The sequence below is a fragment of the Sorex araneus genome, chromosome 5 (assembly GCF_027595985.1).
Source record: "Sorex araneus isolate mSorAra2 chromosome 5, mSorAra2.pri, whole genome shotgun sequence".
NCBI lineage: Eukaryota > Metazoa > Chordata > Mammalia > Eulipotyphla > Soricidae > Sorex > Sorex araneus.
Genome location: NC_073306.1, coordinates 10955157 through 10979947, shown reverse-complemented (window position 1 = coordinate 10979947; position 24791 = coordinate 10955157). Strand labels below are relative to the sequence as shown.

At 49.3% G+C, this 24791-nt stretch overlaps 1 protein-coding gene across 3 annotated transcripts in view; it reads left to right on the top strand.

Moving 5' to 3' along the window:
* DNAJC6 (DnaJ heat shock protein family (Hsp40) member C6) overlaps positions 1–24791 on the top strand; it is a 164230-nt gene that overhangs the window by 94851 nt on the left and 44588 nt on the right. For all 3 annotated transcript variants that reach the window (XM_055138183.1, XM_055138184.1, XM_055138182.1), the window contains exons 2-4: positions 12811–12961; positions 16279–16328; positions 16451–16599. In XM_055138183.1, coding sequence (XP_054994158.1) covers positions 12811–12961; positions 16279–16328; positions 16451–16599 — 350 coding nt within the window. The remainder of the gene's footprint in view (positions 1–12810; positions 12962–16278; positions 16329–16450; positions 16600–24791) is intronic.

Below are 24791 nucleotides of genomic sequence, written 5' to 3'. Positions count from 1 at the left end.
CAAGACCACCATCTCGGTGTAAAGGCGCTTCCCCTGTCTCTGTGCCTAGACCAAGTTAGGAACAGCCTTTTGGACACCTCCTAAGTGGTGCTGAGGGGACTAAGGGCCTCTCCTGGCCATGCTTAGCCCGAGTGCACTGGACAGTCCATCCTTGGACCTCATGGTGCTTTGGGGCTAGGCCCAACAGGGCTATATATATACCCCGTGGTACTCAGGGAGTCCTGCAAGACAGTATGTGACCTCGAGCTTCTCATGATACCTTATATCTGAATTATTTCTTTTTTTTTTTAAGAAGTGCTTATCAACATTGTGACCTGTAAGAAGCCTTCGTTGGCACAGCACGTGGCTTATCAGACGCTGTGGCTGCAGGTGGGCCATCAGTGCCCAGGACTTGGTCCTCATGCCCTTTTGGGGTGGGGGAGTGGTGGTGGGGGGAGGGTGGTATGGGCGCAGCCACACAAGGAGGTCAGGCTGCAGTCCTGCCTACCCGGTACTGGAGGCTCCTTTCTAGAAGAGTTTAACGAACAACTTTGCTCGCATTATACTTGGACACAGACTGGAGTTGCAACCTCCCTCCAGATCCCTCGGTCCCTGTGCTTGGTCTGGCATACTCGATTTTCAATATGAGTGTATTTTTTTGCTTTTTGGGTCACACCTGGCGATGCACAGGGGTCACTCCTGGCTCTGCACTCAGGAATTACTCCTGGCGGTGCTCAGGGGACCATATGGGATGCTGGGAATCGAACCCGGGTCAGCCGCGTGCAAGGCAAACGCCCTTCCTGCTGTGCCATCTCTCCAGCCCCAATATGAGTGTATTTTTAAAAATGGATTTCTTTCCTCATTTTTTTCTTTCCTCAATCAAATTTTCCATAGTGTGAAGTATTTAACAATTACTTTCATTTTTTTTGCTTTTTGGGTCACACCCAGCGATGCACAGGGGTTACCCTGGCTCTGCACTCAGGAATTACGCCTGGCAGTGCTTGGGGGACCATATGGGATGCTGGGGATTGAACCCGGGTCAGCCACGTGCAAGGCAAACATCCTACCCGCTGTGCTATCACTCCAGCCCCTATTCATCATCATCAACAACAACAACAACAACAACAATAATAAAAGACTGTATGTGAGATTTGAGGACAGGATGTGATCTGCTCAACCCCTAGAAAAGCCCCTGCCCCAAAACTTTACCAAGGAAGAGATACGAATGGCCAAAAGGCACATGAAAAAGTGCTCTACATCACTAATCATCAGGGAGATGCAGATCAAAACAACCATGAGATACCACCTCACACCACAGAGACTAGCACACATCCAAAAGAACAAAAGCAACTGCTGTTGGAGAGGATGTGGGGAGAAAGGGACCCTTCTACACTGCTGGTGGGAATGCCGGCTAGTTCAGCCCTTTTGGAAAACAGTATGGACGATTCTCAAAAAACTAGAGGTTGAGCTCCCATTTGACCCAGCAATACCACTGCTGGGAATATATCCCAGAAAAGCCAAAAAGTATAGTCGAAGTGACATATGCACTTATATGTTCACCGCAGCACTGTTTACAATAGCCAGAATCTGGAAAAAACCCGAGTGCCCTAGAACAGATGACTGGTTGAAGAAACTCTGGTACATCTATACAATGGAATACTATGCAGCTGTTAGAAAAAATGAGGTCATGACGTTTGCATATAAGTGGATCAACATGGAAAGTATCATGCTAAGTGAAATGAGTCAGAAAGAGAGAGACAGACATAGAAAGATTGCACTCATCTGTGGAATATAGAATAATAGACTATAAGACTAACGCCCAAGAATAGTAGAAATAAGTACCAGGAGATTGTTTCCATGGCTTGGAGGCTGGTCTCTCATTCTGGGTAACTGAGGGAAGGGACCACCAAGTAAAATGTGGTTGGAGGTCATGTGGGGGAAGGGTGATGCGGGCCGAATACAGACTAGAGACTGAACACAATATTCACTCAACACCTTTATTGCAAACCACAACACCTAATCAGAGAGAGAGAACAAAAGGGAATTCCCTGCCATAGTGGCAGTGTGGGGTGGGGGGAGACTGGACTGGGGAAGGGGGGAGGGATGTTGGGTTTACTGGTGGTGGAGAATGGGCACTGGTGAAGGGATGGGTTATCAAACTTTGTATGGGGGAAACAGGAGCACAAAGATGTATGGATCTGTAACTGTACCCTCGCGATGACTCTCTAATTAAAAATAAACTAATAAAAAAAAATTCCTAAAAAAAAAAAAGAGAAAAGCCCCTGCCCCCTGCCTGCCTGCTCACGCCGGCTGGCTGCCAGGCTGTCCGGCCTCGTGTCCACTTCTGTGCTCTGGGGCTCCCTGTCTGTCGGGTTGTCCCTTATGGCTCCTGTGGCCTGGTTCCACAGTGGCTTGAGCCGCTTTGAGCACTGGGACCAAACTTTCTCTGCTCCGAATTATTATTATTATTGCTTTTTGGGTATAATAATATAATAATAATTATTATTATTATTATTGCTTTTTGGGTCACACCTGGCAATGCACAGGGGTTACTCCTGGCTCTGCACTCAGGAATCACTCCTGGCGGTGCTCAGGGGACCATATGGGATGCTGGGATTCGAACCCGGGTCGGCTGCGTGCAAGGCAAACGCCCTACCCGCTGTGCTATCGCTCCAGCCCCCCCCATTTGGTTTTATTCCCAAGAGTTGAAGTCGGGGAAGAAGACGAGGTTCTGTGGGTAAAAGGTTACCCAAGGGGCAACCAGAGAGTGTCAGCGAGTCTGAGACGAATGTCAGGTGCAGGGAGGGCAGGCACAAGGGTCCCGGGATCTTCCCAGACAGACACACAGACACACAGGTCCAAATCGGAGGGGCTTCTCCCTCTACTTTCCTCTGCTCCGCATCACAGGCAGCAGAATGAAGCCCTCAGGTTCTGTAGAATTGGAGAATTAGGCTCCTGCCATGCTCGTGAGGCTAATGTCACCTCCTCCTCGAACCCGAGACTGTACCCTTGAGTTAGAAAACCATCTGCTTCAGAAACACCCTGGAATTGGAACTTGGATTCCTGTAGATTTGGTTTTTATTTTTTATTTTATTTTTGGTCCCTCAAATAAGGCTGATTCCGAAGTGCCAGGCCCCAGGCGTGGGAGGGAGCGGACTCACAGGTCAGGTGTGTGGCTGGGCAGTGCCCAAAGAGTGTGTGCACCTGCCTTGCATGCAGGCGACCTGGGTTCGATCCCCAGTATCGCACGATCTCCCAGGCACTGCTGAGAGTGACCTCCAGACAATGTTCTGGGAGTAACCCCTAAGTGCCCGCGAGTGTGCAGGGAGGGGATTTGTTGGCCTTCCGTGCCAGGGAAGGACAGCGCAGTGGCTGCTGAGAGAAGAGCCGGGCGGTGGTGGGGGACATCCTTTCTGCGGTCTGGTTTGTGTTGGGCAGGGTCTTGTGGCCCTGTTCGACGCCTGTGTTGCTGTTCTGTGCAGACCTGTTCTCTGTCCAGCAGAGCCAAGAGGAGAGAGACAGACAGACTGCTTCGGGTCCCACCACCACTGTTCAATAACAAAATGCCCTGGACCCAGGTCCTTAACTTGACTCTGCCTTGGTTCCCTTCTCTGTCCAATGGGTGTGATAATATCCCCTTCAGGTTGCTCTAAGGAGCAAACATGCCTCGTGTGGAGCACTTGACAGCTAGGAATTGCTTAGTGCAGGGCCAGGGAGAAACCTCAAAAGGGCAGGAGATAAATTTTGCATGTAGGAGCTTGGGTTTAATCCCTGTCACTGTGGGGTCACCCGTGCACCACTGGGGGTGACCTCACACTGTGTGCTGGGAGTAGCACACTAGCAGTCACCAGGTGTGGCCCCCACATAAAACAATCCAACGAGAATGCTCCCGGAACGAGAGTGCTCCCAGAACAACCCTTCATCTCCTCCCCCCCACTGCTGGCTCCCTTCCTTGAGTGCTGTTTGTGCTGAGGCTGTTCTTATACTTCTTTTCCTCTGGGGAGCTCCTCGGGGTGATGAATGATGCAGATCTTGACTTTCCTCCCCAGAGACAGAGACTCAGCATTCCCAGGGCCCGAGAGCTGCTCTGGGGTTGAGGGTGCCAGCCTTGCACACAGCATGTTCCCCCTCTCCTCAGCAGCTCCTGGAGTGATCCCTGAGCACAGCCGCACGTGCATCCAAAACAAAGACAACCAGACTCAGCATTTGGAAACAGCTACAATAGGCCTTTGCTCTCCGTGTGTGTGTGTGTGTGTGTGTGTGTGTGTGTGTGTCTACGCGCGCACGCGCACACATGCCCTGGTGCTACCTTGGGTGGCGGTCTCCTCAGTGATGCCAGGGAGCCTGTGGTACCCAGGTTCAAACCCGGGTCTCCCTCGTGTAAAGCCTGCATGCCAGTCCTTGGAGCCCCTTTCCCACCCGCCCTGGCCTCTTCCGACCCAGTCACAAACCTCTGCTCTCTGGAGCCCGCCCAAGGTCTCCCCGTCCCTCTGCTGGATGAGTTTCAAAGTCCCTTGCTGGGGGGGAAGGAAGCAGCGGGTGTCCAGGCTTCAGATTGGACCTGGCACCTCAGGGGAGCGTAGGGGAGACAAGCTCCCACCAGCTGCCCTTGTGTGTGCCCAGCTCTTCACAGACACACACACACACACACACACACACACACACACAGAGGCTGGTCCGCATGTAAGAGGTGAGGTGATATGTGAGGGCAGGCTTTGAATCCAAATCTTAGGGTCAGGAAGTCCAAGAAAGACTTCAGATGGTTACAGGTAAGCTTTTCCTATCGGGGACAATGAGATGATTCCATGTTAGCCATGTTATTTGATAGCCTTTTTTCCCTGCTCATGAAGAATTGTAAATGTCTAAACTGCAAAACTTGGAAAAAATTAAGTCACTCACAATTCCATCAGCCATAGAAACATTGTTAACTTTTTGTTAACTTTTTGGAGTATTTCCTACTAGGTCTGCTCTACCCGCCTCTAACCTTATTATTTTTGGTAAAAATCATTTGGTAAGACATTCTTAGTAGCCCTTTTTTTTTTCTTTTTGGGTCACACCCGGCGATGCACAAGGGTCACTCCTGGGTCTATACTCAAGAATTACCCCCGGCACTGCTCAGGGGACCCGTATGGGATGCTGGGAATCAAACCTGGGTCAGCCGTGTGCAAGGCAAATGCCCTACCTGCTGTGCTATCGCTCTAGCCTCAGTAGCCTTTTTTAAAAAAAGATATATGCTTCAAATATATACTTTGCCATTAGAGTATAATGCCAGATGTGATAAATTTGAGTCTCAAAGTTAAAAAAAAAATGGGGATGGAGAGCAGATACAGAAGGACTGAATCGTCCTTTTCTGCACTCTGGGATTAGTTTGTTGTTGTTTGTTTGTTTTGCAGCCACCCCTGGCAGTGCTCAGGGCTTATTCCTGGCTGTCACTCAGGGATCATCCTGGTGGGCTCGGTGGGGGTGGGGCATGTGGGATGGGTGGGGGAGGGTGGAATCCAGGTTGGCTTTGTGCAAGGCAAGCACCCCACCCACGGTACTGCCAGTACTGTGGCTCCGGCCCAGAATTGCCCTTCTCTGATCCCTGCAGAGGTTCTGTGTAAGCCAGCAGTGCTCCCGTTCTCTCCGCTGAAAGAAGCGAAGGTTTGATTTTACAAGGTACTTGCTGACCAGCCGCCCTGCTGTTCTCGAGGCTTTGCCACCAGGCACCGTGCTTCTCTGGGCTTCTGTTTCCCAAACTCTTTTTGTGGCTGTCAGGGCCTGTGTTTGAAATCTCAGCGCTCTGATCGTGTATTCTGGGATCTGAAGGAGACCCAGGGAGACACTGCTGAAGGCTGATTGGCTCCTGAGTGCCCAGGGGAGGCTGGACCCGGCCCGTCAGCGCGCTCGTGTGCCTTTGATATTTCAAAGGACTCGACGATGGGCGAGTCTGCAGAAGGGTTTTTGCAGATGACACAGCTCGGATCAGCCACTTGGTTCTTTGAGCGCCTCTCCTTTCCCCTTGCTCGGCCTCTGATGCCTTCGCCGGAGCATTGCGTGTGGGGAGGCCGTTGAACAAGACAGTCAGTGAGAGTCTGAATCGTCTCGCTGCGCCTGTAGGGTGGGTGCACTGGGCAACAGCAAGAGGCTGTGTTGGGACAGACAGTTAGCACAGGGGTTGAGGTAGGTGTTTGCCTTGTAGGTGTTTCAATGCCCAGGCCAACCCCTAGCTGTGCTTATGGTCCCCCAAGCGCCTCCAGGAGTGATTCTTGAGCACAGAGCCAGGAGTGAGCCCATGGGGTGTGGCCCAAACACCAAAACAAACAAAACCCGGGTGACATTAAGAAAGAGCTTCATGGGGGCTGGAGCAATAGCACAGCGGGTAGGGTGTTGGCCTTGAATGTGGCTGACCTGGGTTCGATTGCCAGCATCCCATATGGTCCCCCAAGCACCACCAGAAGTAATTCCTGAGTGCAGAGCCAGGAGTAATCCCTGTGCATCGCGGGTGTGACTCATAAAGAAAAAAAAATTGAGCTTCATTTAAAAATAATGAGCAGGGGCTGGAGTGATAGTACAGCGGGTAGGGCATTTGCCTTGCACGCGGCTGACCTGGGTTCGAATCCCAGCATCCCATATGGTCTCCTGAGCACCGCCAGGAGTAATTCCTAAGTGCAGAGCCAGGAGTAACCCCTGTGCATCGTGGGTGTGACTCAAAAAGCAAAAAAAAAAAAAAGCTTCATTTAAAAATAATGAGTAGATATTTGACATTTCAAGTAAGGTAGTAAGGTACCCACAATGCTCATCTGATACACTTTTATATTGTGATATCGCTGCATCATTGCCATGGTACGATGGACCTGTGTGACCACGTGTAGTCTGTTTCTTTCCTGTGGTGGGAATAGTTAAGATCCAGCAAGCTGGATGGTCATAACCCCACATTCTTGTCTGCTTTCACCATGCTCTGGGTTGGCTCCATAGGACTTATTTGCCATTTAGTTTGTCCCCTAAATGGTTATCTCTTATCCTGTGCTCACCGCATCTCTGGGAACTTCAGTTCTACTCTGTTGTTATGAACTTGGATTTTTCTTTTTTTCTTTTTTGGGTCATACCTGGCGATGCACAAGGGTTACTCCTGGCTTATGCACTCAGGAATTACTCCTGGCGGTTCTTGGGGGACCATATGGGATGCTGGAATCTAACCCGGGTCGGCCGCGTGCAAGGCAAACGCCCTACCCGCTGTGCTATCGTTCCAGCCCCTGAACTTGGCTTTTTAAGAAAACTTGCAGCTGAGGAAGGAATACACATTTTCAGGGATAGCCTGTCCCTTTGCGGGGGGGGGGTCCCTAATTCTGCACGCAGGATGCGGCAGAGCTGGCCTTGGCTTTTCTCTCCTGCCTGTCAAACTCTCCCAAGGTAATTTTCATCCTTTGTGCCTTCCCAGGTTTTTTTTTCTTCTTCTTTGTATTTGGTCTTAAAAATACCTTAGATCATGCACAGAGCAGACGTCAGGCAGACGTCAGTGACGGGCTCCTCTGCTCTCCAGCAGAGCTTTGGGGTTTGACCGTTTCTTTTTTGTTTTAAGCTTTTTTCTTTTTTTAAACAAACACAGAGAAGGCCACAAAATGCCATGAAAAGAATGGGTTTTGAGGGAGGCAGCTGTGGCTATGTCACCACGGGCCTTGCGTCTTCATCTGTGAAAGAGAAATCATCGCGTTGACTTGGTGGCGTGACAGCATGACAGAGAGGCTTCAGTGAGATCAAGGACTGAAGCTGCGAGTGGCCCGGGTTGTACAGCCCCTGGCCTCTGCCACTCGTGGTCTCTGCTCTCGATCCGGTGCCCCTGCTTGCTCCTGCTTCCATATAGTGAGAGATGAGGGTGGCAGAGGCCCCGTGTCCGTGCTGGCTTCCTGATGATCTCTTTCACACTCCCCTATGCATAAACATGTCTATATATGCACAAAGGTGGGCATGGAAATAAATGATGGAGATGAGAAGGGGCTGAGAGCCGTGACACCCTTTTATTTTTGTGTTGGGGGGGAAAGGTCTTCCCAAGTGGTGCTCAGAAGGTCTGGGAGCCTCAACAGCGATCCTGGCCAACTGGGCCATCGGTTCAGTACCAGGGCCCGAGAAGACGAAGCTGGTGCAGTTCCAGGAAGATACCAGGGCCGTCCCAGCAGTGCTGGGGGCCCCCAGGGCTGCACCTGCCATGCATGGGGGAGCAGATGGTGTGGGGCATCAGACCCGGCACGGTGCATGCTAGGTGTGTGCCCTTAGTGTTGTGCCGTCTCTCCCTGGGTAGGGAATGAAGGAGGCCATGGAAGGAACTGGGGTGATGAGGGGGTCCCTCCAACGCAGGCTGTTGACTACTGTGCCTTGGGGTAGCGGGATACCAGGACCTCGTCGTTTCTTTGCTCTCACCCAGTGCCCCTCTGAGTTCTTCTTGGTACATTTCTGTTCTTTTCATGGGGACAAGGAATCGGGTCCCAGGAAATGCCATCGAGCTGCCGGCACTGTCGATGCTCAGAGTTCAGTTAAGTCTACGATTTCCAGTTGATTGGCCCTCGTGTCAGGATTGAGGTCATGTCATTAATCTTGTTTTTATTTTAGGATTTCCATGGTCATGATTTACAGTGCGGCCCAGCCAGCCTTGTCAGGATTACTGAGGCATAATGAAGCCAGCAAGACAGCGAGTGTGGCTCCTTGTAAGAGATTCCCCCTCCCCTTTGCCCCGGGCAGCAGGGGGCCCCCAGGTGAAGGGTCCTCCTGAAGACTCAGATGTGCACACAAGAGCGTGTCAGTGTCCCAGTGGGGCTGATCCACTGGGAGCATGTTCTGCTTCAGTGTTTCCCAAAGTTGGGGTTTCACCCCACCTTGAGGTTACGACCAGAATGATCTGATAATCAGACTCTACCTGTGTATTGGATTGGACCTATGGATCCTGGTTTCTTTCTTTCTTTTGCCTTTTTTGGCTTTTTGGACCACACCCAGTGGTGCTCACGGCTTACTCTTGGCTCTGTGCTCAGGGCTAACTTCTGGCAGTGCTCTGGGGACCACATGTGATGCCGAGACTCGAACACGGGTCGGCCGTGTCTAAGGCAAGTGCCCTCCGCGCTGTACTGTCATCCCGGCTGCATCCTGGTTTCTTCACCCCTGCTGTCGATCCATGTTCATCTTCTGCTGGTCACTCCGACTGTGCCCTCTCCTTCTTTGCTGTGTCCTCTCTGGAAACTTCTCTTCCCCCTTCCTCAGCTAGGTGGGGCTCAAGTGGCCTTTGGAACATTGGTGCTTCTGGCACGCCCACGACACTTGTCAGGGAGAACTGGGAAGTCTAACCCGAGAGACTGGCAGAGCAGTGGCCGTCCCTGCCCTTCGTCCTTCTCTGCTTTCCTCCAGGCCCCCCGCCCTCATGAACCGAGCACACCATGGACGGTATGGTGCCAGTACGAGTGTTTGACAATCGTGAGATTTACATCTTTTACTTGGTTGTTGGACTGGAGAGATAGCACAGTGGGTAGGGCATTTGCCTTGCAGGCGGCCGACCTGGGTTTGATTCCTCCATCCCTCTCGGAGAGCCTGGCAAGCTACCGAGAGCATCCCGCCCGCACAGCAGAGCCCGGCAAGCTCCCAGTAGCGTATTCGATATGCCAAAAACAGTAACAACAAGTCTCACAATGGAGACGCTACTGGTGCCCGCTCGAGCAAATTGATGAACAATGGGAGGACAGTGACAGTGACAGTGACTCAGTTGGCACCTCTTGAGTTCTGTTCTGCAGAAGCCCGAGGATCAGAGAGAACTCTGGGGGGATCCATTAGATTATTTCCTAGAGCTGTAGTGTCTCAAGGCTGTTGAGGCTGGGATGGAGATGGGGAAATTACATACTGTTGGCGCTACTCTAGCTTTGGAAAGATGGTGCAGGTTTTCCCTCTTTCTTTTCCTTCTTTTTTCCCTTCGCTTTACCCTTCCTATTTCCCCCATTTGTTGTTGTTGTTGTTGTTTTATCGACTCACCGAGAGATACGCAGTTCAGAGTTGTTCACAATTGGGTTTCAATCATACAGGGTTCCAGCTGTGGGTTTTATTTAAAGGCGAATCTTGGGCTCTATGCTGTAGGGACCCCAAATCCGAGAGAGTGCACTCAGGTTTGTAGCTCTTGCCCTGGTCTGTGTAACTGCCCTCTGTACCAGATTCTGGCATGGTGTTCAGGGGGGTGGAGGGGTGTGGAGTGTATGTGACGGGCATGGTGGGTGACCAAGGCCTTGTCTGCCTCTGTATTGTCATCGCCTTGGTGGTTCTGAAGGAGGTGATCATCGATGAGAGTGTTTGTGGTGTGAAAACAGTGCCGAGAGAGAGAGAGAGAGAGAGAGAGAGAGAGAGAGAGAGAGAGAGAGAGAGAGAGAGGAGAGAGAGGTGTGGGGGGCTCGGGGAAGAGAGCAGCAAGTGTGTGCAAGCAGGGCTGAGAGCCCCTCTGATGACAGCCACTAGACCTCCGTCAGGGAGCCGTAGAAGAGTGTGACAGGAGGAACGGCACAAGCTTTGGGGTTGTGCAGGTCTGTGTTTGGATTTTTGGGTCTCCCCCTTGAGAGCTGCCTCCCTCTCTGCATCTCCATTTCCGTGTTTATGAAGTGAGGGTGCCGAGCCTCCTTCCTGCCAGTATGGGTGAACTGGCAGGAAGGTGGAGTCCTGAGTGCACTGCAGGGGCCAGTCGGGGTAGACCTTGAAGTTCGTCCCTGTGTCCGTCCTCTGGTTGATCCTCCAGCGTTGGTTATTGGCCGTTTTGAATAGAGCCTTGTTTTCAGATGGATGCTTGTTATTGACTTAGGTGCTCATGCGTGTAGGTCCCTGCAGTAGGATTTAATGAACATCACCTGCCCGATGAATACGAGGAGTGAATGCTTACATTCTAACAGCTCCCATAAGCATTATTTCTTTTTGTATTTTGAATAAGCTCCAAATATGAACTGTAGATTGACTTCATTAATTCATATTTTTAAACTTTTTTTTTTGAGTAGTGCTCAGGGTTTACCCCTGCCCCTTACTCTGTGCTCAGGGGTTATTGCTGGTGGGGCCCCAGGAGCTGGAGATAGAACCTGGGTTGGCTGCATGCAAAGCAAATGTCTGACCCACTGTACTATCTCTCTGGCCTCTTAAGGCATTTTAATGTATAGATTTCCTTCTCCAGTTTTCCATCTTTGGCAGTTTTTAGTTTTGTTGAGGTATTATTGATATAATGCATTAACAAATCATCATCATCATCACATCATTATCATCATCATCATCATCATCATCATCATCTCGTTGATCATTGAATTTCTTGAGTGGTCTCAGTAGTGTCTCCATTCATCCTAGCCCTGAGATTTTAGAAGCCTCTCTTTACTCATCCTTCCCAGCGATGCTGCATTGGAGGCTCTTTCAGGGTCGGGGGAATGAGACCCAGCATTGTTACTGGTTTTGGCATGAGAATACACAATGGGGAGTTTGCCAGGCTGTCCTATGCAGGCAGGAACAGGAAGTGTGGAAAGTCTCACTGAGTTATCCAACAGTCCTCTCCCCTCTCATCACCCAGGGTGCTGCTCGTCAGCCAGGGCTCCTTTTGTCCCCAGGGATATTTGCTTGTATCTAGAGACATTTTTGGTGGCTGTAATGTGCATTGAGGCCAATGGCCGTGGCTCACATCCTCTCAAGGGGAGAGCAGTCCCCTGCCTCCGCTCTCCCAGCTCCCACAAGCCAAAGAAGTATTTGGCTCAAAATGTCAGTATTGGTGAAAGTTGACTAGAACTAACCATGAGAAGCCAGAAAAGTTCAGTTTTATGGAACGTGAATATTTGGCAAATAACACTGATGACCACCCTGCATCCTCAGGACTAATAGCATCAGAAAGGCCTGTCACAAGATCTTTCTTGAAAGTAAATGGTTGCATGAAGAAATGATAGTTCCACAGCACTGAAGGCAGGGGAGGTCCTGGCTTTCTGCTAAGTTGACAGTTTCTTCAGAGCAACAATGTCCAACATGGGGCATTTTAAAAAGTCTGGTGGGAGGGATAGTACAGCAGGTAAGGCGTTTGTTTGCCTTGCACATGGCCAACTCAGGTTCGATTCCCAGCATCCCATATGGTCCGCCAAGGATGTCAGGTTCGATTCCCAGCATCCCATATGGTCCGCCAAGGATGTCAGGAGTGATTCCTGAGTGCAGAGCCAGGAGTAAGCCCCGAGCATCATTGGGTGTGTCAAAAAAAAAAAAAGCAAACACAAAAATTAAAAACCTAAAATATCTGGTATCTACACTTTAAAAAGTGAAAGGCGGGGAGGGGTGGAGAGATAGCACAGTGGTAAGGCACTTAGTAAGTTCCTTGCACACAGCCCACCCAGGTTCCATCCCTGGCACCCCCCAAAAAAACAAAACAAAGTGATGGACAAAACAATAAAGGTATTCAAAAAAGAAAAGTGAAAAGGACTAGGTAAAAATAGTTTCATGTTCTCATGTTTCATGTTCTTTCATGTTCTCAAATTCAATCCCTTGCCTGCGAAATATTACCATTTGAAGATGGAGTCAACGGAAACAATATTAACAAGACATCTTTTGTTTCATTTTTTTTCCTTCTTCATACTAAGTCTGTGCAATTTGTTCTGCGTTCCTGGCACTGTGTGAGGGACAGGCTTGGTCTGTGAGGACCAGCAGCGCCGCCGTAAACCAGAATCTTCAAGTTCTGAGCAGGGGAGGGCGCGAGGCAGGCATCATTCTAGGGCTCTCTGCCTCAGTCTCCCGCAGAGATGAGAAGAGGGTCTGTGTGAGTTTCGGAGGGAGAGGAGATGGTTGCTGGTGGCCCATGGTTCTCCTTCTCTGCTCTTCGTACAGGTGCCTCGTCTCCCGACATGGAGCCCAGCTATGCGGGTGGTCTCTTCGACATGGTGAAAGGAGGGGCCGGGAGGCTCTTTAGTAACCTCAAGGACAACCTGAAAGACACACTCAAAGACACGTCTTCTCGAGTTATACAGTCCGTGTCCAGGTAAGTCGGTTTGTGGGGCTCCGTGCTCCCCCCGGGAGGCTGGCAGCGCCGGACAGGATGTGCTGGGGAGAGGCATGTCCTTGCAGCCTGGCTGTGGGGTCCCTCAGAAACCACAGCACGGATGGGGAGCACTGGGTTTGGTGGCAATGAGAGGGTGGTAGCTGCTGGCTTGGGCTTGGGAATCGGCACCCCGAGTTAGGATGGCGAGCCAGCCAGGCGAACCAGGTGAGCTCAGGCCAGTCAATGACCCTCTTTGAGTGTCGCTACTCTGGATAATAGAGTTATAATGGTGTACAAGCCTATGGGATTAATGTATAAAGTTACTGCCCAGCAGTGCTACCAAAGTGCCCACTACCCTCTCCCTGCTGTCCTTGGGCACCTCTGGTAACTACACTCCTTGTTGATGGCATGACTTGGGGTCTACATTTATCTTTTGGCATCTCTATATAAAACAATTCCAGCAAGACTTGTTGAATTTATTCTTTTTTGAAGAATAACTTGTTGAAGTTATTCTTTTTTTTTTTTTTTTGCTTTTTAGGTCACCCCTCCCCCCACCCCAGTGTTGCACAGGGGTTACTCCTGGCTCCTGCACTCAGGAATCACACCTGGTGGTGCTCAGGGGACCATATGGGATTCTGGGAATTGAATCCGGGTCAGCTGCGTGCAAGGTCCTACCCTCTGTGCTATCACTGCAGCCCCCTGAATAGTTATTCTTTATGTCCCCAGTATCCCTCCCTCCACCCCATCCCACCCCACACCTTGCCTCTATAGCAGATGATTTCCTTTCTACTCTCGTCCTACTTTTGGACATTATGGGTTGCAATACCGATACTGAGAGGCCATCATGAGCAGTTATTCTTTCCCACCGCTCAATATCATTGGCAGTTTTCTTGAAAATCATCTAGCTACAAATGTAAGGATTTCATTCTAGACTCTTGATTCTGTTGCCCTGATCCCTGTAGCGGGATGTTTCCTTGTGCTAGTACTGAACTATCTAGACGAATTGTAGTTTTCTGTGAGTTTTGACACCAGGAAGCATGAATCCTCCAACTCTGAGTAGACCCTGGTTCAGATCTGCAGCTTTGGGTGTCTTGAGAATTGAATGACCCAGTAAGGTTTGTGCCGCTTGACTATGCACCACTCATAGGTTATACTCTAGCACTTTGCTTTTGTTTCATTGGCCTTTTAAATTTTGTTTCATGGGAGATGTTCTCTAGCTCGTTAAAATTTGTGTAGGGGCCAGAGTGATAGTATAGCGGATGGACGTTTGCCTTGCATATGGCCAACCTGGGTTCAATTCCGGGCATCCCATATGGTCCCCCGAGCACCACTAGAAGTAACCCCTGAGGATTACTGGTATATGGCACAAAAACCAAAAAGAATTCTACATGTGCAAAAGAAAAAACTAGTATATGCATTATTTCTTATTCTTAGTAGGTATTGAAGATCTAGATTGACTTTAAGTAACATTCTGTTTTAACGTACAGTCAAACCTCAAGTCCAATATGTTAATCAGCTTTAAAAAGTGCTTATGAGGGCCACCAGATGGTGGCTCAGGGGCCTGGGACCACTCCCGGTAATGCTTTGGTCTGGCAGTGCTGAGGATCAAAGCCAGGGCCTCGCACGTGTCTGCCAACTCCCATCCCCGGCTCCTGAAGCAGCACTCTTTTTAAAAAAAAATTTATTCTTTTATTGAATCACCATGTGGAAAGTTACAAAGCTTTCAGGTTTAAGTCTCAGTTATACAATGCTCGAACACCCATCCCTTCACCAGATGAAGCAGCATTTTAATCTTTGCTCAAAGGTGAAACTTTCCTTATCTAAGAGCCGTAGCTGGGGTTTTCAAAGACAGTGGGAACAAAGACCAGGAGAACTGGTATTCGGCAGGAAGCAGGAGGCTGAGGGATAGGAAAGGGAGGCGGCAACGTGGGTGGTGGAGGGAAACTCTCAACTGGGAGGAGGAGGTGGTGTTGGAAGGTGGTGAAGTGTCAGGTATGAAACCCTATTGGCAACAATACTGTAAAACAAATGTGAAAGCCTATATATTTTTTATTTTTAAATTTATTTTATTTTATTATTTCTTTTTTGCTTTTTGGGTCACACCCGGCGATGCTCAGGGGTTACTCCTGGCTCTGCACTCAGGAATTACTCCTGGCGGTGCTCGGGGGACCATAGGGGATGCTGGGAATCGAACTGGGTCAGCCACGTGCAAGCAAACACCCATACCCACTGTGCTTTCGCTCCAGCCCCACATATATATATATTTTTTAAAGTGCCTCTTTTAGAAGCAGACAGGTGGGTGGGAAGCAAATGGGGGGTGGGGGGCGGCATTGGTGGAGGACGCAGGCACTGGTGAAGGGATCAGCACTGAAGCACGGTATGCTGAACCCCAATCATGAATAACTTTGCAATTTCACGGCAACTACATTAAAAAGCAAAACAGAAAAGAGCCTTGGCCAGGGCCAAGGGTGGATCAAGAGCATCCTTTGTTCTCTTTCCATCACTCCGTCCATCCTTCTTAGCTGGTTAAGGGAAATGTTTCCACAGAGCCCGGAGGCTGGAGCAATTACGGTGGAATCCGAAGCTGTGTTTGCGATGCTGAGATTGCTTCTCTTCATCAGGCGCCACCCACAGAAGCCACCGCGGGGGGACAGATGGATGCTCTTGAGCATCTGGACTGTCTTCTCTCAGTGGCATCTTGGGACAGAGAAGGGGTAGAGGGAGAGCAAACGGAAATGTCCCAGGCCGTGATGCACATGTGATTGAGAAGCATTTGTTTTTTAAATTGATGCATTTATTTTATTTTTGTAAATTTAAATTTTTTGCTTTATGGGCCACACCAGGCAATGCACAGGGGTTACTCCTGGCTCTGCGCTCAGGAATTACTCCTGGCAGTGCTCGGGGGACCCTATGGGATGCTGGGAATCGAACCCGGGTCGGCCGCGTGCAAGGCAAACGCCCTACCCGCTGTGCTATCGCTCCAGTCCCAGATGCAGTTATTTTAAATGTTTGTGACATTAAGGCATTTATAGTTTAGAGAATTTGCTTGCAGCAGGGTGAGCGCCGATAGTATTCCTGTACCAGTTCGTGCTCCTGACCACCACCAAGCTGCCCGTCACCCTCCTCCGCTCTGCTCTTGTCCCTCCAGTCCTGTCTTCACACCCCTCTTCCTACTCCCTCCCACTGTTTGTTAATAGGGCTCCTGCTCAAGGCCAAGTGCTTGTTATTGTCAGCACTGTGTGTTCCCCTGGGGAGGGAGAGGAATCTTGGCATACTGGGATCCTCTTACCATGTCTCCTTTCTCCTCTTGCTTTTAGCTACACCAAGGGAGACTTGGACTTCACTTACGTGACCTCCAGAATCATCGGTGAGTTTCTGGTGCTTTCGCGTCTGCTCCGCAGCTCTCAGCCTTTGCTTGCCGCCCTTCCTGGGACCACAAACACCTTTAACCTGCTTCATTTTCCCCCCGTGTGTTTCCCCTCCCCGCAGTGATGTCCTTTCCACTGGACACCGTTGACATAGGGTTCAGGAACCAGGTGGATGACATTCGCAGCTTTTTGGATTCCAGACACCTTGACCACTACACGGTGTACAATCTGTCACCCAAGTCGTATCGCACCGCCAAGTTCCACAGTAGGGTAAGGATTCTAGGTCTGCAGTCCTATGCCGGGTGGGAAAATTGGTCCATGGAATTCCGTCTCCTGCGGTTGGGGGCCGGGCTGCTCAGTGGTGAGGACGCGTTAACGGGGTGACTCGGGCTGGGTCCAGCCACAGGGTGCCCTGTGATACCTGCCTTTCGCCCCTCCCCTGTTGCTCCGGTGTTGGAGCCAGCAGTGTGGCTGGACCCAGATGGACACAGGCGTGTTTCATGGAAACCAGAGTCCTGAGGCCGAGATGGCAAGACGAACACTTACCCCGTCTACACCGCGGGTTTGGTTAGAATCATGCTAGGACAGGGCCAGCACTTGGCAGGCATTTCCCTGGCGATGAGAACTTTGCACACGCAACCTCCCTTCATTCTCTCGATGTCCTCTGGAGTGGGTGGGGGAAGAAGCTCCTAGAGCCCAGGGAGCCAGCCAAATAGTATTTTAAGTCCTGGGTGCTCTGAGCCTTGTGTTCTCAGCCATTCCCCTGAGCTGGTGGTGTTCTATGAAGGAGATGGATTCGCCTCTGAAGGGCCTTTGGGACGAGGCAGAGAAATCGCCCTCACTGACGGCCGTGAAAGGAGTGGAGAGAGCCAGCTTAGGTTTGAATCTGGCCTGGAACGTGGCACTTCTGCCCTCCAAACTCTTGATTTATTCCCTCCGGTCGGGCGTCTTCTCTCCCCAAGAACATCTTAGAATATTTCTAAGCCTCGCCTTCAGATACGATGGCTTCTGCCTCGCCACCTGGGCCACTCAGGAGAAAGGGTTTCCTGCAGGTTTGGCCCTCTTGACATGTGACTGAACTTGAAGTGTGCAGGACGGATAGCCTGTCGGCCCATGTCTGTGCGGGGCTTTGAGGTCAGAACACGGTGTGCTCCAGCTGCCGTGGACGATCTCTGGGCCTCAGTGTGCACATGCGTATAAAGCACAGGAAGCCTCCCCGTAGGCGCCCTTAGGCCCCGTCCTGCCCTAATACATATTCTGGGGGGTCTTTTGCTAGGGACCCTCTTTTCTCAGAGTGTTTCCAGATTGAGCAAGAGGGCATCCTGGGTGCTCTCACTTTGAAGTGGATGAGCGATCTTGGAGTGGATGAGCGATCTTTATGATAAACCCTTTTTTGCTTTTTGGGTCACACCCAACAATGCTCAGGGGTTACTCCTGGCTCTGTACTCAGGAATCACCCCTGGCAGTGCTCAGGGGATGCTGGGAATCGAACCCGGGTCACCTAGCATGCAAGGCAAATGCCCTACCTGCTGTGCTATCGCTCCAGCCCCTGCAGATTAGTTTTGTTTTTATGGGGGAACCCCCCTGGCAGTTCTCAGGGACTATTCCAGGTGTGGTTTGGGGGGTGAGGGATGGGTTCTTCCCTAGGGAGGTTGCCCGTTGAACCATCTCTCAGCTATAATGCAGCTCCTTGAACCCTTTTCCTTCACATGCCCAGCCATTAACTGCCTTTTCAGTTCATATTCCATCTGTCACTTAATTCAGAGCCAGTGGCTTCGTAGGCAGCCCCTTTCTGACTCAGATGAAAATCTGAGTGGCTGGCTCTGGGTTGGCGACCCGGTCAGGGCTGTCCTTTTCATAACTGAAGGCCTGCGGCACATCCCGCACAATATTTCATCAAAAGCTTTATTTGGACACAAAAAGGTCTGTGATAGTCTGGAAAATTTCCCTTTGAAAGTAAAGCAAATGATTTAATATCATTATACAAGTATTCATATGTCGGAAGATGCCTCTTTAGAAAGCCATCTCTGTAAAGTTGTTGGAACAAAGGCATCTATTAGTGTAACTCTGAATTTTGTGACCAGTTCGAACAAGCGGAGCAGGAGCTGAATATTAAGCTTGAGCCCTGGCTGGGTCCCTCTTCCTTGCTGGGGGCCGGCAGGAAGCAAGTTGATTTTATTATTTGCTGCCATGAACAGTGCCTGGCGTGGTTTGCAAATGCCTCTCATAAGAATAAAAGTAACAACAGTTGTTAAATATCAAAGACATGTGGCAAATATTTGATTCTTTTAAAATTCTTTTCTTTTTGGTTCACACCAGCAGTGCTCAGGGGTTATGCCTGGCTCTGCACGCAGGAATTGCTCCTGGCAGTGGGCGGGGGACCCTATGGGACGCCAGGGATCAAACCCAGGTTGGCTGTGTGCAAGGTAAATGCCCTACCTGCTGTACTATCGCTCTAGTCTCCAATATTTAATTCTTGTTCTTTTAAAAATTTTATTTTTTCTTTTTGGTTCACACCAGCAATGCACAGGGGTTACTCCTGGCTCTGCACTCAGGAATTACTCCTGGCGGTGCTCAGGGCACCATACGGGATGCTGGGCATCGAACCCAGGTCAGCCACGTGCAAGGCAAACGCCCTACCCACTGTGCTATCTTGCCAGCCCCATTTGATTCTTATTCTTAAGATGCTTAGGCCCCGCTGGAGAAAGGACCCGGTGCCAATAAGAGGTATGATACCTGCTGTACAGTCTGAGTGAGGGGCAGGCTGGGTGGCATCCCGAAGCCTACGGGAGCCCCGTCGGGGGAAAGAGTGGGTTTCTCTCTTCTCTGGACTAACTGTGGACTGTGCCTTAGTAGGCTTTGGGGCTCTGCCTGCCTCTTCATCCTCATCTCTTCTCCATGCCCTTGAATCCCCACACTCCCTAGCTCTGGGCCAGGGGAGTTGAATGTCTACATTGGCTCTGTTACTGCACAGAAAGTCTGTTGCTTTGCTCAAGAACATCGGAAACCACGGTTTTACACACTAGGGGGGTCGCTGTTGGCAGTTCATGAAAACAGGAGGAAGACCCACGGTGCTGCACCAATCCCAGAAGCTCTCACACTCTGTCTCACGCGCTCCTGGTGCCAGCGCCCTCTCTGCCTGTCCAGCGGGGAAGGGAAGTCTGCGGGAGCATCCCACGTTGTAGCAGAGGAAAATCAGCAGGTTCTTGCTGCCATTTTTCTTGTTTCAGGACCACACAGTCTTAGAGGACCTCTTTCCCGTCTCCCCTTTGGCTACAACTGGATGCTTGGAAAACGTAGGATCTCTCGGGCTTCTTAAAGGACAGCCATTCTCCCCTTTCCTCCCAGAGCTCAACAAAAGGGGGTACAACAGTTTTAGAGGGTTCTGCTCTTCTTTTCTGATTGGTGAGAGGGATTGGCCAAAGAGCCGAGAATTAGTTTAATGTTCTTCTCACCCTGTGAACCATGTCTAGAGTAAGGGCAGGAGAAACTGGGGGAGGGACCCCCCCCCCACCTCCTGGCTTGGATACTACAGTCATGGCGAGACCCATTTCTAGTTCTGCAGCCTTCTGTGAAGTTAGTTTCTTAATCATGGCCCAAGAGAGCCACCGTCTGAAGACATAACCAACCCCACAATTGTAAGCTGGAATGAGCAGTAACCAGTCATCAGACAGTGTGTCACTGTCACCCTGTTGCTCATCGATTTGTTTGAGCAGGCACCAGTAACGTCTCTCATTGTGAGACTTATTTGTTACTGTTTTTGGCATATCCAATACGCCACGGGTAGCTTGCCAGGCTCTGCCATGCAGACGCGATACTCTTGGTAGCTTGCTGGGCTCTCCGAGAGGGGCAGAGGAATCAAACACAGATCGCCCGCATGAAAGGTGAACGCCCTACCGCTGTGCTATCGCCCCAGCCCAGACAGTGTGATAAAATACAACATTAGGCTGATTTCTTTTTCACTGTGGAGGAAAATTGAGGGCTGGAGAGATGACCTAAAGGACTTCAGTGCATGCTTCGATTTGATTCTTGACACTACCAGGAGTGACTCCCCAAGCACTGAGCTGGGATCAGCCCCTGAACACTGCCAGGGTGTGGCCCTCAAAACTCAACAAAAATGGCAGGTGAAACTTTCTATTATAACGCATCAATATTCAACTTAAAAAAAAATCACCCCAGGCTCACCTCTCTTGCTGCTTCTCCTCATGGGAAAGTCAGTTCACCTCATATGAAACTCAGTTTTTTTTTCTTATGCAAAATAAGAATTAGAAATAAGAGCTCCTCCGAAATCATCTCCAAAGTTTTCTGTGGGTGGAAAATTGATAGCTTCCAATAGGCTTGCATCTCGGTTAAGTGGTGGCTGTAACTTACTCTGACATTGATAATAATACAATGCCACAGGAAATGACTGCTTGAAATAGCCTGAACCTCCCCCGAATAGTGTCAGGTACTTAAAACACTTGGAAATGGCTCTTAAGTCTTTCTTCTACCTTGCACCTTCCGTTCTTACTTACTTTCCTTTACCCCCCAAGGCAGAGGAAGTGTGAAAGCCCGTAGCATCTGACCTGGGGCTGTCTTGGCCTCTCCCCTGCTGGGCAATATCAAGGCAATCTTAGTTCCATGTGGTCTTCTCTCCTTTATCACCTCCAGTGCTCAGTGGGCGCTGGGAAGTTCCAGAGACTGAAGGCAGCCTGAGGGAGGGGCGCAAAGATTGTGCCAATGATAATATGAAGCTGCAAGCCCCAAAGAGCTATAAAAATAGCCTGCAGTGATTAAATTTCCTTTAAAAATTTAGTTTGCTCTTGTTTTTTGCCTTAATGTTTATATGTTTCTTCTCCCTTAGACAGAAGCACATGCTTCAAAAAAAAAAAAATTCTAATGGTATCTTTGCCTAATGGTGCATAATTATATATCAAGTAAATATGTAATTATGGAGTTCTTTAAATTAATATTATTTCCCTGATTGACTTAAGGCTTCTGGAGCTATTAGTGTATTGTGCTAAGCTCAGTTTAGACAACGCTTAGCTGAGACTCATAACAAATATTGATATTGAGCATTGATATGGGTGACATCAAGTTCTATGTAGCTTAAATACACTACCTAGGAGAGCAAATTCCACACCCTTCTTCAGGGTTCCAAGGGTGAAGGCAAAACAAAACTGAATTCACTTGGTCCCTCCCGTCAAATAATGCACATGGAAGCAAATCTTGGCCAAACGAGATTGGATAAATGAAGGTGCTTCATTTTTCCTTGCTCCCTCCCCCCTTTTTTTTCTTTTTGTGTCACACCCGGCGATGCTCAGGGGTTACTCCTGGCTCGTGCACTCAGGAATTACTCCTGGCGGTGCTCAGGGGACCATATGGGATGCTGGGATTTGAACCTGGGTCTGCTGCGTGCAAGGCAAATGCCCTACCCACTGTGCTATTGCTCCAGCCTCTCCTTGCTCTCCTTGAGTCATTCAGCAAATACCCTCCCGAGCTCCTGATCTCCAGATGGAACCTGAACTTCAGGTGCAGAGGCCACTCAAGATCTGTCTTCTGCCTGAGCTGAGCACCTGCAGCGGGGAACAGGCCCAGGCAGGTCATCTGAGCATTGTTCGGCAGTTCTGACCACACTCACGCTGTGAGGAATTCTCACAACGCTCCTCTCCTACCTGTTTTCACTTTACATACAAGGAAACGGAGCCTGGGAGAGGCTCATCACTTGCCTGGGGTTAGTAAGACCCAGACTGTGGGCTGACTGTGCTTCTCTGCCTGAAAGCGGTAATGAATGGAGAAGGATGGAAATAAACAAGGGTATGAGTATAAGTATATATGAGTTGCTGCTTGTGGTAACGGGAAAAGCAAAATGGGGAGTGGAAGGAGACCAGAAAACAGATACTTGTATTTCTTTAAACAAAGCATTATGGCCTTTTTTTGGATTTTGTTGAGTACACTAGACCAATTTTTTTTTCTTTTCCTTTATACCATTTTATTTGGGCTGGAGCGATAGCGCAGCGGGTAGGGCGTTTGCCTTGCACACGGATGACCCGGGTTCGATTCCTCTGCCCCTCTCAGAGAGCCCGGCAAGTTACCGAGAGTATTTTGCCTGCACGGCAGAGCCTGGCAAGCTACCCGTGGTGTATTCAATATGCCAAAAACAGTAACAACAAGTCTCGAAATGGAGATATTACTGGTGCCTGCTAGAGCAAATTGATGAGCAACAGGATGACAGTGATACAGTGATGAGTATAAGGATGACAAATTAAACTGAACATTTTTTCCTGGGTGTTAGAATCAAGGGCACACTTGGATTTTATTTTGTATCCTTTTTTTTGGGGGGGGTGGGGGTTACACCCAGCAGTGCTCAGGGGTTACTCCTGGCTCTGCACTCAGGAATTACTCCTAGCAGTGCATGGGTGAACCATATGGGATGCAGGGGATCAAACCCAGGTCGGCCGCGTGCAAGGCAAATGCCCCCCACGCTGTGCTATCCCTCCGGGCCCCCACGCTTGGATTTTAAAGAGCAAATAGGAATTTACCCAAGGGATCAGGGAGGGGGAGGAAAGAGTGCAGATAGGCAGCAGTATAGGATTTTTAATTTTGTACAAGTATAGATTTTGTAATTTCTCTGATAGCAAGATTTATCCTTCTGATTACTTAAAAACATCAATCTACCACTTTGCTTCCTTGGAAATGATGAATTTATGCTGGGGTGGGGAACGGGAGAGTTCTGGACCATACTGAGAGAAGAAAGGTAAGCCGTGAGCGACTTGGACTCAACTGATGCCCGCCGGCAGGTCACCTGAGTTATTTAGCAGCGAGGGAGGCGTCCCAGCTACAGCAGAGCCCCTCTGCAATTCCCAAAGGCGTGGGGAAATGACTAACTCGAAGGGTCCCGGCTACCTCACAATCATCTTGTGAAAAAACAAAAATTACAAACCAGCCCCAAAGAATGGCCTTTCTTGGCGACCTCAGAGGAATTCCTGTCCTTTGCGGCTAGCTACCCGCTCTTCAGAGATCGTATGGCACTTCCTGTTTAAACTTCAGCCAGTTATTACCTGGGTACCTAAGAGAGGTGAACAAAACCAACTGCTCTTGCCTTTTTCTCTACTTTTTTTTCTTTTATAAATTTATTTTTATTTATTTATGTTTTCTTTTATATTGAATCACCATGTGGAAAGTTACAAAGCTTTCAGGTTTAAGTCTCAGCCACACAATGCTCAAACACCCATCCCTTCACCAGTGCACACATTCCACCACCAAGAAGCACAGTATAGCTCTACCACCCCCCCCACATCCCCAGCCCCCCACCCCGCCTGTGTAACTGATAAATTTCACTTTACTTTCACTTTACCTTGATTACATTCAGTATTTCAACACAAAACTCACTATTATTGTTCGGAGTTTCTCCCCCCTAAAGTCAGACTTGTTGAAAAGGAAGCATTTGATAATTTGTTTTCCATTGCTGAGAATGAAGCGATATGAGGTTGAGTGGCCGCACTAGCGGCTGCACGGTTTTGGATTTCTGTATTTTAGTATTTTAGTAACTAAGTCCAGTTTCTCTCTACTTTTAACCATTAGAATTTTGAAGGTGTCGGGGGCCAGTAGTGTTGGCGTTCATGACTCTCCCCATCTTCCTAAAACCTTAAATTTTGGTAGGAGAGGGGGGGGGCTCACCAATAAGAGCCCTAAACAAGTATTTTTAGGACAACTTTTGTCTCGTCGCACTTTTCATATTATCATGAGATCTGGGATGAAATTAGGGAGAGTAGGGGAATGATAAAATAATCCTACAGTTAAGCAGGCCCAAACATTTTCAATTTTTGGTTGATACTGCATTCAGTATAGCCTCACAAAATGAAAAAAGTTAAACCCAGGTAATTTAGTTGAATTTAAAATGCATTTCAAAATATGCTTCCATGCCTTAACCAAGAAAGACTTTTTTAATTAAAAAGTTACTGGAAGCGGGGGCTGGAGTGATAGCACAGCGGGTAGGGCGTTTGCCTTGCACGCGGCCGACCCGGGTTCGATTCCCAGCATCCCATATGGTCCCCTGAGCACCGCCAGGGGTAATTCCTGAGTGCAGAGCCAGGAGTGACCCTTGTGCATCGCCAGGTGTGACCCAAAAAGCAAAAAAAAAAAAAAAAAAAAAAAAAGTTACTGGAAGGTAAGTCTGTAACCGTATCTCACGATGATAAAAAAAAATGACAAAAATAAATTTAAAAAAACCAACACACAAAAAAATTACTGGAAGGGCCAGAGAAATAATAAAGTAGGAAAGTCATTTGCCTTGCATGTGGCTAGTTCCAGTTCATTCCCTGGCATGACATATGATCCCCTGAGCCCCACCAGGAGTGATCACTGAGCACAGAGCCAGGAGTAAGCCCTGAGCACCACTGGGTGTGACATGAAAACCAAAACCACAATGGAAGTTACTCGGTTTAGTGACTCTTTGCTTGGACTCTATTCCCAACTCTTCC